This window comes from Hetaerina americana, unplaced genomic scaffold (genome assembly GCF_022747635.1).
Source record: "Hetaerina americana unplaced genomic scaffold, ioHetAmer1.1.p SCAF_12, whole genome shotgun sequence".
Taxonomy (NCBI): Eukaryota; Metazoa; Arthropoda; class Insecta; order Odonata; family Calopterygidae; genus Hetaerina; species Hetaerina americana.
Window position 1 is genome coordinate 30,064,695 of NW_027286292.1, and position 13,231 is coordinate 30,077,925.

At 41.4% G+C, this 13,231-nt stretch overlaps 1 protein-coding gene across 2 annotated transcripts in view; it reads left to right on the forward strand.

Annotated features, from left to right (window-relative positions):
- for (cGMP-dependent protein kinase for) overlaps positions 1–13,231 on the forward strand; it is a 175,603-nt gene that overhangs the window by 124,274 nt on the left and 38,098 nt on the right. For both annotated transcript variants that reach the window (XM_071582842.1, XM_071582843.1), the window contains one exon: positions 1,584–1,697. In XM_071582842.1, the coding sequence (XP_071438943.1) occupies positions 1,584–1,697 (114 nt within the window). The remainder of the gene's footprint in view (positions 1–1,583; positions 1,698–13,231) is intronic.

The window sequence follows — 13,231 nt, forward strand, 5'->3', positions numbered from 1 at the left end:
CAGAAACTTTGACATATGGTGTGTTGTTCACTGTGGACTGTAAAATCTTAATTACTGTGGTAACTTTAATGGAATGGACTGTGAAATAATTATTGGTAAAAAGGTTTACCCTCGTAAATCAGCCTTTCACTCAGTTAAGGGACAAGGAGAAGCAGGAATTGAAATGCCCTCCGGGGCTTTGACGTAAATAATAAGCCTCGCTTCGTCGCAGGAGACGGGGAGGGCTGACACGGAGAGCAAGCGGCTCTATTGATGGGAGAATTGACCTTTTAGGCCGCCACGTTTTCATGTGCTTCCGAGTTTAGACTTCATGTACATCGGTAGGTAGGTAACGTAAATGTAATGTACGAAGGCATTTCAGTGCGTATACTTTTTCGGAAGGAGGGAAGAAAAGTGGATGCAGAGCATTTTGTTTGGCGTTTTAATTCTTAAATACCGTGATAGAGGGGAGAACAAAAGGCAAGCGAGTTAGGAGGAGGAAAAGAATAGGTAGGCTGGATGGAATGAAGGGAAATGGAAAGTATGCTGGATTGAAGAAGAGTTAAACTTAGTGTGGGGATGCCACATTGTTTTTTTAGACGAAGCTAAGTGATGTTCTGTCTATTTCCATCCATAACTTACCTTGGATGGTAGCCTACCTACAATAATATCTTCCATCCATCAATACTTTAAAAAATGAAAGTATTACTCAAGTTATTTGTTAAAAGTATACTCTCGATTTTATTTCTTAAAAGAAAGCCGTTTTCGGTGTAAACCTGAGCTTTGGGCCAAATAAAAATTTCAGCAATAATACTCGTGCCTAAAGCAAAACCAATTTCAACTTCAACAAAAGCGAAATTACTGGATGATCTAATTAAATGTTAGATCTAAGTTGTTTATGCAAATGTATGTGGTTATAGTAAATAAATGAAATGCATAAGTCATATTTGCAGGTATTTTGCTCCTCTTGCAGTGTAGTGCACGTAGGGTTTCAGTGAGGCGTCTTTGAGGAAACGGGCAAATACACCCTGTTTATATTAATACTTCTTCGTGTCGGGCAAAGGGGTCGAGTGGCGTGCCTATGTTTGTTGGCGGGGAAGATTGGGCAGGATGGAGAGTGAGGATTTAGAATGGAGACTGGTAGGGGAGTGAGGGAAAGTTAGAATTGGAAAAGAGGGAGCGACTGGCACATCTGCCTCTTTCGACATGCAGCGGGGGTGGGAATCGGGGCAGGGATAAATAGTGAGCGATTCCTCCTCTTTACTCTCGCAATATGTATAGGTCACGAGCCACGTAATTTCAGTTCCTGAAAATGCTTACCCGTGACCCTGATTGTTACATTGCGAGGGTTTTGGGAATCAATTCAAAATTGTGAAGGTGATTGGTGGAAATTGTTGGGCTTACTTTGTTTCTTTCGTAACCCTACTCGTACAGGTACCCTCTAATTCTCCGTTGGATCTTTTTTTTTTATACTTTCCCAACATTTGTCCATCAGTGTGCGGTTGCTGCAACTGCAATTGTTCATGTGTTCTTTTAAGTGCTCAAGATCGTTCAGCCTTCGATGTCATTAAACTTAACCCTTCTGTTTTTGTTTATCTTTCCAGAGGGCCAGGTGGAAGTTTCGAGGGATGGAAAGTTGCTGAGTACTTTATCACCGGGAAAAGTGTTAGGTGAACTAGCTATTTTGTACAATTGCAAAAGGACTGCTACCATCAAAGGTAAGCCATAACAGTTCATTGAATGACCACATTTATCTTACGGAAGTGTATTAACTAGTTATTTTGGTTTTCCCATGGCTTTGGTTTGAAGGGGCTCAAGCTAATCATACTTCCATACCGTGCTCTGGGTATCTAATTGAGAACATTAAAAGTTCATACCATTGTTGTCGAGGCAATGGACTTAAGTTTCGTCAAAATGGTGATCGTATATGGAGTAAATGAGTGCATTTTAAATGGCTAAGCATCGTGGAACCCCACAGTTGATGCAATAAGGCTTGGTTAAAGGCTAATGTCGGCGGAAACTACCCCCGAACGGTTCTCTATGGAACCTAGTGAAAATTTCTCCATGTATGCCTATATTTCCGAAACAAATAGCTCGACTCTGTTAACTGTCTCTTGTTACGTAATGAAAATAAAATGAGCGTTCATATAATTGGAAATCACACAGGGATTAGTTTCCGCCGCGCCCACGTTGATTATGTTTCAAATTTAACATCATCTTGTGGCAATAGAATTATGAAATTGTGCTGTGGCAAGAGTATATGTAAGCTTCCAATTCCGAGGGCCAGGGTTCAACTCCCGATGATACGTATTGTTCATGCTTTAGCGATCACCAAGTGCAGTAGGTTGCACTTTTTAGTGAAGTACGCCTTCCTTTGTATGGGACGTCGAACCGTGGCCCTCTTAGGCTCTTCAGTGTAGAGCTGGCTAATTCTGACGTTTGTTTTCTCTTCACCCTTCGTCCGCTCTCAAAAAATGTTTTTTGACTCAAATGTCCACCCATCCCCAACCACGTAGATGATATTTTTAGCCGGTTTACTCTAATAACCACTGCTGTAATAAGATACCCGTTGGAAAACGTGTTCTTCCAAGTATCAGAATGAGACTTCTACCGCCTTGTTTTCCAGTTTTCATGAGGATACCAGTCCAGGACAAAGGTGAGCCATGTGTGTGCGGTTTAACATACGTAAATATGTACACTTAGTCGAGAGTCCCCAAGTCAGTCGGCATACCAGACTTCGGAATATGAAGTCTGAGCTTTCGTTTCTCTCCTGTGACTATCAGTGGATCCTGCCATATTTTTGAGTTTTCGTAAAATGTCGTTTCAAAAAACGGAAAATATCTTTGAAATTTACCGACTACATTTTCAGGCGATGATTGATAATTCTTGTTGTTGAAAGTTGTGTAGAGTGCGTTATCCTTAGGCTGGGCGGGGCCAAAGCATTGAACTGGACGAACTTTCAAATTATTTAAAGTTAAAAATGCGTCCTTTTCATGCAAATCAATCCTCTTAAATGTTTCTTACTTGAAATCGAAACCGTTTAGCCCTCTGTGCGAGGAAAAGGACAAGACTCCTGTATTTTTTACCTTAATAATTCTCATTGTGTTTGTCTTTTCTTCGCCATGTATTAATGGGCCCAGTTAATTCTATTAGCTTATTGAACGTCTTTAATACATGCATATTTACCCTACACACCTTTTGGGGTGGGCAAACTCAGATGTGCCCCATGTGAGAGATTGTCGAGGCTGATACTTGTGGAATTCCATTGCAATGAATAAGGAAGAATGAAGTAACTTTGCGTTTCCACCGAACAGAATTGTTTTGGGAGATTAGTTTTTCTCCACTTGTAGCACCATCTCTGTATTTGTGTACACGCTACCGTGTAGTGAAACTAGAGTTTAAAAATTCTATCATGTGGAAACGCAAAGTTGTTTGATTCTTCCTTGTTCATGCTCCATGCGAGTTATTTCACGTAGTTCACCTATTTTCATTGATTTCTTCCATACTTTCGCGCACTTCCATACTATGAATTTACAGGAACGGTAACTACGGCCGTATAATTATTATGGGAAAAATTCATTCATTCTTTGGAGAGGACTGCTTGGCAGTTGAAACAATTTGTCTTCTTTCCCATAACACTTCCATAATACTTGCACACATACTTCTTCTGCCTCCGTCATAGGGCCTGTCCCAAAAATGAGCAGAATAATTCCCGAGGAAAAAAAATATTGTGGATCGAAGTAGAAATCACTAAAATTGTTCAAAAGAGCACCCTTGTGCATCGACATAAATATGCAAGCGCCTCTGGCAGTCGCGGTACGCTTCCTGGAAGGCGTCGACGGGAACCTCTTTGAGACATCTCGTCGCGGTCTCTTTGACATCACCCAGTGCTCCAAAATGTTACCCTTTCAGCTCCTTTTTATTCTTGGGAACAGAAATATGACCCTCGGAGCCACATCGGGGCTGTAACATGCGACTGGGGCAGCGTTGTCGCCTTGTGCTTGGCCAGGTACTCGGTCACGATGAAGGCGGTGTGGGACGGCGCATTGTCGTGGTTCAGCCTCCAGTTGGCGAACAGCTTCTTACCGACGCTTCGCACTCTTTTCCGCGGCCTTTCGAGGACTTCCACGTAAAACGTACCGCTCACCTCTGCCCCAGAGGCTCAAACTCCATTGTCTCGTCATGACCAAACGACCAAAGCACACTTCTCTCGTCCCTCTCTGTAACCAGAGCTTCCAATCCGCAGGTAGAAATACATAGATATGTAACTGTCTCTTATGGATGCCACAAAAACAGCTCAAGTGCACCATACCCACCGCAATTAATCGACATTGATTATTATTCTGACATACCCAAGTTTCGCTTCCGTAATGTAATGTAGAGAGGGGTACATTTTAATTCACTGCTAAGGCTGTTCCCTTTCATAAGTTTTACTTATATGTATATATATATGTGTATGTGTGTGTGTGTGTGTGTGTGTATATATATATATATATGTGTGTGTGTGTATATATATATATATATATATATATACTCATATATACAGAAACAGATATAAGGAAAAGGGATAGGAACACATATAAAGGACGAACACAATAAAGGTGGGGAAGGCGGAATCGAACGGATCACAAGAGTAAAAATATTTCCTCAACCGGGACTCGAACACCGGATCTTTCCACTTGCCGGGCGGATGCTCTTAACCACTTGAGCTATCGAGGATAGTCAATTTACTCTGAGATCCGTGGGTCTAATATGTCGCCAAGCGCCCCGATTCTTTCAGCCAAGAGATGGCGTGAAAGAATCGGGGCGCTTGGCGACATATTAGACCCACGGATCTCAGAGTAAATTGACTATCCTCGATAGCTCAAGTGGTTAAGAGCATCCGCCCGGCAAGTGGAAAGATCCGGTGTTCGAGTCCCGGTTGAGGAGATATTTTTACTCTTGTGATCCGTTCGATTCCGCCTTCCCCACCTTTATTGTGTTCGTCCTTTATATGTGTTCCTATCCCTTTTCCTTATATCTGTTTCTGTATATATGAGTATTTATTCGCCGTTTGGCGGCATTTCGTGTTTGAATGTATATATATATATATATATATATATATATATATATATATATATATATATATATATATATATATATATATATATATATATATATATATATATATATATATATATATATATATATATGTATGTAGAGGGTCGCGGTAGTCCAGGGGTAGAGCGTTGGACTACTGATCGTAAGGCCCGGGTTCGATTTATTTTTCGTAAGTTCAATTTCGTTTCGTAATTCGATTTCGGCAAGCCCCTCTTGACACCCAAGCTATGTGATTTTTCGGGTACCAGATCTTCCTGGGAAACAATAACCGTCACAGGGAAAGGAACTGGCCCCCCTACCCTGATGTGTGATTTTCACACGCCGTCGCGCTTAGTACTGGGTGAACTCTACCATCACCTACCAAAACGACCTTCGGGTTGATTACTGTGTTTATGGTTTTTTTATGCACATGAATATATATGTATGTATTGCACATAGTATACACTTCACTTACTGTCAGCTACCTTCCTGCCCGGATTCGTGCGCCTCTCCATCTTTTCTTTCTCACACCATCTTTCGTAATGGTCCTGGCAAGGTATACGAAATCATCCACGGGTTCTTCTGGCTCGCGGTTGGCACTCACTTTGCAGCCATTCTTTCGATTCCCCCCATGAGATATAAGTCCTTCGTTTTAGACGCATTTACCCTCAATTGACATCATGTCTCCAAATGTGCTCCAGTTGGCTACTACCAATATTATTTATTCTGTTATTGTTTATAATTATGCCCCATTAAGTCATTCTCTCGTTCGCTTTTTGTCCTCCCAAGATGACAATAGGCTTGGGAGGACAGAAAGCGAGCGAGAGAATGACTTAATGGAGCCCTCATTCCGTGATAAATTTCTTTTATTTCCCTCCCTCTTCACCGTTTACCCAACATTTTCAATTTACACGGCATACTACATCCTTTCACGTACCAATATATCTCCAGCATCCATTTTTCATCAATCTATTGACTTTGTGTGTTTAAAATGGCATACAATTAATCTTCTGCCTGAATATTCGCCGGATATAAGACTTGCTTGATGTTCTTTATTCTAAATGCAGTGTCATTAACGTGGATGAGATGTACGTGACGTAATGTGTGGAGTACTAAAACGTTGTAGGGAGTGGGCTATTTCATTCCTTAACTAACACCCCTTGAATCTCCTCATGCTCTGACCCGCTTCACGCCCCGGCTGGGCTGATGGCTACAAGTAAGGATAGTACATACGTGTAGGTGCGCTGCGGAAGTCTGGACAAGTGCAATCAACATTTCCTTTAGCTCACGGCCGCAGGTGAGGTTTGATATATTTAGATTGATATCGAAATCTTGTTCATCATTTAAATGACGTCAGTTTAGATTGTGTCCGCTATCATTTCTTTCAAAAAAGGTACTACGGTGTGCCTTGTTCGCAAGTTGAAATTTCTCGACGTTATCCGGAGTGCGGTCGAAGTTTGTCACCTTACCAAAGTCTTTCTTTTATTTAATGTTCATTAATGTTAATATTTATTAAATAATGCATGAAAAATTAATCCACTTAATGGATAAATAGCAATGTATCTCCTTTCCTTGTCTGAATTTCTGAATTTATAGAAGCTATTATTTTGTGTAAGGCTGCTCTTAATTGATTCGTTATATTTCACAAGTACAAGAAATATCTTTCCATTTTGAATCTAATGCTAGATCCATCACCGCAACAGCCCATCGAAGCGTCGGCGTCGAAGAAATTCTGTTGCTGACGAGTCTAATTGTGTAGATATTCACCGTAGGCAGACAGTGCAAATTAATGTTCACAAATGCAATGTGCATTTAAATAAAATACGTTTATACACGTATAAGCTTGCGTATCTTATTTGACGCAAAAAATGCTTTTCGGTGAAACCACGATAAAACCAGGGCCATGAAATCGAAGCTTTTCAAATTCAGCATGCTTTCCCCGATGGTTGAATCATGGTCGAGGACACAGAGCGTACTCGCACACAACAGAAATTCTTTGATTCTAGCTGTGCGAAAGTGTGGTCGAGGAATCTACGGAGAATGGCGACGCGGATGACAGGGCGAAGTACCTCGTCCCTTCTCGAACCGATGCCGTGTCCCACTCGTTGAGAAATGTAAGGCCAGGCGATTAGTCTTACTTTTTCAAATCTGTTTTGCCTTCACTCCCTCGCGGTAAAGCATTCCGTTGCATCCAATCCCGTCGGCAAAGTTCCAAGAGTTGAGCAATGCCGTATTCTTCAAATTCACGGGTGGCATGGTAATTTCAAATGCATTAAACGTGCTCACTAAAGTGAAGAGCCCAGAAAATCAATGTCGTGGGCAATCGCAGCCGGAGGAAGTTCCGCGTGTCGCGGGCACCGCCCCACTCCCTCGAGGACGGAAGATGCCCTGGCGAGTTGGGGGGAGGGGTGCGAGACAATGGGAGACTGGAGGAGGGGGGGCGCCCTCAAGAGTCCCCGGGGTTTCGCTGAGCCCTTCCGTGATTCAAGAATCCGGGTCGGAGGGGGAAGGGCGGGGTGTGCATCCGGCACTTGGCAGTCGCTGGCTGGGGGCGTGGCATCTCCGATTTTGCGGAGGTGGCCGCTTCGCTGACGTAGATTGGTGCTGAAGGCAGATTGGCATGAAAGAACGCGGGCGATCGCCCGGATAAGATATTGATCTCGGGACCCAATGGGAATATTATGGCATCAAGAGTATCCGCTCCCTTTGGGCGCCACTCTGGCACCGACATCTCTATGGTGTAGTCCCGCGGGGTTCACAGCTCAGCATCCGAGCAGGCTGAGGCAAGGTGCCGCAATTCTTAACTAGAAAGGGCGAGCAGTGGGGCAAAGCAATGTCATATAATTAAGTATCGTAATCGCTAGTGGTGGCATGTTTCCCCAATATGTTGTCACGCTCGTACTCTTTTACAAGTGCGTAGGTGTGCTCCTTGTCATGTTTCGCTTGGGTATGTGCGAAGGCCAGGCCTGTAGCCGTCGTATTTTCCTACCCCTCTGCCTTGCGCTGTTTTCACAGATGACAAATATATTAAAGCAGAAATAAGAAAGTTCCCTCAGAAGAAAAAATGGAGTCCAGGTATCTTTTAAGTACTTTGGTCACAACGTCTTCGTCCGTCATTTAAAAATTTCATGATGCATGGGCACTCGACTCACCCCCGTCCATAAGGCTGAGGCAGAGTTGATATCAATTGCAGTGATAATTTTTCTCGCGAACCAAAAACTCTTAGGGGCCCGTCTGCCTTTTCTAAGTAGACAGCTATTTAAACTACGACGATTGGAAGTGGTTGGCTCTGTGAAATGAGAATAGCAGGGGACGTATACGATCGGACCTTTAAGCAGCCTTACTTACACTCTTTAATGTGAGACTTGCACAACATCGAGCCGTTTCACTGTCGGCCGTGCTTACTGAGACGTGCGTGTGAAGGAGGGAGACTATAAAATGGTTTTTCAGTACGGAATTACCCTGAAAAGTTTTCCATTTCAGAGGAAACACTCAGGTTACTCTTTTATTTATTGTATCCTGATAGCAGCTGCGATTTATCTTTGGTCTTTCATTTTTTTCGACGATCAGGGGCCAATTTCCCAATGGCCAGCGACACACGAATCACATCCGTATCGTTGATAAATTAGCCCTTGGGCTGCTCAATTGCAGAATATTTCCTTGTCGTCGTCCTGGTCTTTTTAACTGTCAATTCTCGAAGTACGAAATTTTGATTCCCTGAGTAACCAGGTTATAAATGCATAATTTCTTTATCTGGCCTGCTTCTCTAATGAGAGTTGCTCAATATATATTTTCAGCGGATTTTAAGTTTCCTCCATGAAATAAGCCTTCCATTTAAAATGCCTAAATAATTGTTAGAATTTGTTTGAAAATTTTTGAACTTCGGTAATATCATGATCAGGCGAACGGAAACTAAATATTTACTTGCTGATAACGCCGTTGTCATCTGCATATTTTTCCGTTTCCTTTGAAGGAAAATTTCTTAATGTCTTTTTTTTATTTTCTGGATTAGTTTGATTCGTTCGGCATACGCGGTCGAAATTTGCATGCATTATAAATTCGCATCAGGTTCTATTAAAATTTTCAATGGTATATCTTATTTAGAGTAGTGCTAATTAATGGCAAACGTGATGCACGTAGTAATCTTAATCAATTCTATAAGGGGGCCGTCATAGGTTGTTACCATTATTCCACTATTTGTATCGTTCCAAAAATATGATACTAATGAATATTTCGGCATGTTATGCCTAAAATTGCGCTTTTAAGTCTAGTGTAAATAATTAATTGTGTAGTAATTATTTAATATTTTAAATAATTAGAGCAATACACAGGCAATAAATTGATACATGAAGTACTATCGCCCAGGTATAAGCGTAATTAATGCTTTTCAAATTATGAATGGGCCACTGAGTGATTATTGATAACAGTGGAGGTTGTTGGTATACGTAATAGCCTTTACATAGTTACTGTTTAAGCAAATTCACTGTTAACTCAGCACCCATGAACCTCGAGGATTTGTGGTAAACATTCCATGTGCATTGACGATTCTTTTTCATTCAGTTAGCTGTTATAAACACGCTACCTGACCAGCTATATCATTTCAAACGAACTATGTCTGTTTGTTGTTTTGTTAGCAGTTTTCCATTTTTTAGCCCTTTTCTAAAAGATAATGACTTCAGATCTTTGCCAGTATCCTTCTGTGGAATAAAGAGAGGGAGAACTTTCCTATGCTATGATCTCATTTTATGTATTCGTTCATTTTACTCGCCAATCAAATGTGATGGTTGTTTTCCTTGGTATACTTCATCCATGATATTAATATTTCCTCAAATATTGCTTACCGACTTGATTTTGAAGCGGTTAATATTCCATCCGCTAGAGCATGTCACCTTTCCCGTATACCCTTTGCCGTCACGAACGGTTGCCAGTTTCACATGTATTATTTTCTTCAGTTAGTAAAGGCCGGGTGATGGTAGTCTTGCATTGGGATTTCCTGCTGCGATTTCCATATACGACCGTTGTGGAAAGTTAAAAACCCACTGTGCCCACAGATACGGTGTACTTCCATGTGATTATGGAGCCAAAGGCTGTTAACCTCGTAAAGAGAAATAATATTAAAAAATAGGAAATATTATGGCGAGTCGTTGAATGTTTGAAATAGGTACATATGCATAGTAAATATCGTTCTAGCCGCCACCAGACCATGAAGTATAAGTTTTAAGGACTCGTGTCATTTGCTGTGTAATTACTGGGATGTAGTCAATTGTTTTTATGCAGTGATTTTAATGAAATAGGATGAATGAAAACAAGGGGAATGCATAAGAAATTTTAGCATTGAAAACGAGTATACTTGTAAGTTTTTAAACTCATATTTGTTGGAAATGAAGGATGAGAGAGGAACAATAGCGCTTAAATTAAGCCTATCGCATAGATTCATTTCTCTTGTGAAATGCAACAAATATGTATAAAAGGCGCGAGGTAGTGTGTCAAAACTCGAACGTTTTGAGCTTTTCAAAATTCGTATTGTCCTGCTCTGTTCTATTCTAGACTAGAGCAGCTCCCGTCGCAGTTTTTAAAATTAGGTTGCGATTTTTTTTCTTAATTATTTGTGATATTCTGGCGGTTATTATTTTCATTATTCTTGGTCCTCTAACTAAAAGATTCGATGGGCACCAAATCTTTGCATGATATTCTCTGAACTTTCCACATAATATTATATTTTCTTCAGCTATTTTGAACTCCCAAAATAGGTGGGAGTTAAAACTTAGACAGCTAGGACATGACATGTGTATACCATGTGCAGCCAACTTCGAGGGGCTGGGTTTTTCCTTCATGGAACCAAAGCCAGCTGATGACGTGTCGGGTTAATTTTTCTCGAAATAATGGTTGTAGGCTTTTGGGAGGAAAGTTCGGCTGTTGTTGGGCGAATGTTGGGCTCCGTTTTTAGTCCAGGTGGTGCCTTTCGATGTAAGTAGCTAAACCCTGTGATGGTTTGGGGGCGTACCAAATCTTTCTCGGTAACTGAATGCGCCACAGGGAAAGGAACACACATTCCCTCGTCCTGAAGGTGTCAATTCCACACCGCAGAGAAATCGGAATGAGATGATATGAACCTCAAGTATCACGCCGGGCTGAAGAGTGAACGTGATGTTCATGTATGAATGTGATAGCTTTACTCATTGACTGAGGGGTTTGAAAATAATTTTTTGTAACAATTCCAATTGAATGTTTGTCCTGTCATATGTGTGAATTCTGTTGGGATTTCTTTCCTTATACTTAAAAACGTTTCAATGCCTTCGCGAGTTACCCTAGCAAAAAGGCATTGAAACTCTTGGAATGAGTGTCATTTGCAATGAAAATTGAAATTTTTCTTCAGGGTAACTTTAAACTTTTGTATATTAATTTATTCTGACCTCGTTAGCGGGCTGTGACGTACGCGAGAATCGAGGATGCATCTATCTGATCTGCCGTAACAGCTGTATGGCGAAACTTCTCCCTATTGGTGCTCCTTGATCCTTACGACGTAGTGTTCTAGGTTTCGTAGTGAGCTGGGGAGTTTTGACTCTCGCGTTGAGACCCTTAAGGTGAGCTTTTTCGGTGATTTTGTAACATATACAATATTTCGGCTTTCTTTAGGAAAATGTCGAACGTGTCAAGGGAATGGCATCTGAAGGTTGAGGTGTGGAATCATCAAATATAAATGCAACTCGTGATGCCCCAAATTTTCTAAAAGATAGTTGTGTTTGTGAAATTCCAAAACCCACGAGTCCTAACGTCCTAGCAATATTTATATGGTAGATTTATCCGTATCAGTCAAGAAGTAGGCGTTTTAATATTAATATTTTCACCAGATCTGTATTTTGGAAAGCGCACCAAGCGTGATGGTGTTGCCATATTGCTTTCCGATTCTCCTGAAATCGCGTACACATTTGTATTGAAAAAAATATTGCAACCCGGGTGAATGAGTAGAATGGCTTGAGGCGTCACATTGTCGAAGCGATTCACATCGGAAAAGAAAATACTTGTTCTACAACATATCTTCCATTTTATCATACACGACCTAGGTTTCGACTAACAAAGTCCTGATGATGGCTTCGTTAGTCGAAACCCAGGTCATGTATAATAAAACATATGTAGAAGAACACAGTATTTTCTTTTCTGGGTGAATGAGGTTAAATTTATGTAATTGACAAACAGGCAGTTTTCCGCTTTTAAATTGAATTAGTTGAGCAGTTTTTCGTTCTGGGCCTTGTCCCAACCTCTGTAGCATTTTTTTACCTCACTGCCACGACGCTTTCGTTGCGAGCAGCGTTCTTCTTCGCACGGGGAAGGTAGTTCTAAAACGACTCTCCTCTGATTTACGCCTTCGGGCTACTTTTAAAAAGGTGATGGGAGCCACCTTGGTCGCAAAGTTGGAACTTCTTTTCGAATGGTTGTGGTTCAGTTGCGGCAAACCAGTTTATCCTCCCTAACCGAGGAGTGTATTCCAAGGGTCCGAAGGAGAGTATCTAAAGCGAGCATTAATTCCACGAATACTGCATATCAGAACGTGATATGAAAATTTCGTCGGGCGAAATAATTTGGATGGCTTAAGTAGTCACCGTGTGTGGGCCTCCTTGGCCTTGCGCCCTCCGAGAAACCGGTCGATGGCGGCGAAGGGAATCATATTCACGCGACAAGCGAGTTGCTGGGTGAAACTAATTGGCTCTCCGCTCTTGGCTGAAACAATCACCGCCGGGGAGGTGGGTGGATTTATTTGGCAGCCTATCTCCGCCGTGGTTAACTCTTTGGGCCACGTGAATAGGGTATTGGACGATTTGTATTCCTCTTATGACTCTTGCATATGTTCAGTGCAGAAAAGATATGCCCCGGCGTGAATTTGTGACGCGAAATTAACGGGAAATGTGCGATTTCACATCAATTTATGTAACCCTTGATGGATATGAAATTCAGCAATTTGACGCGTAATTTCGTTTGTCTGTGACGAACATCTTTAATTTTTTTAAAAGAATTACCGTGCTTGAAATATAGGAAATAGAGTATGCTAATTTGGGTTTTCCCAGTATCGTGACACCGTAGAAATTCCTCCTACCATTTAATTGTATTTACTCCATAATAGCTTTTCTCTCACGAGCTTATCGAAATGTACGTTCCGAATTTTTACTACAGGGCG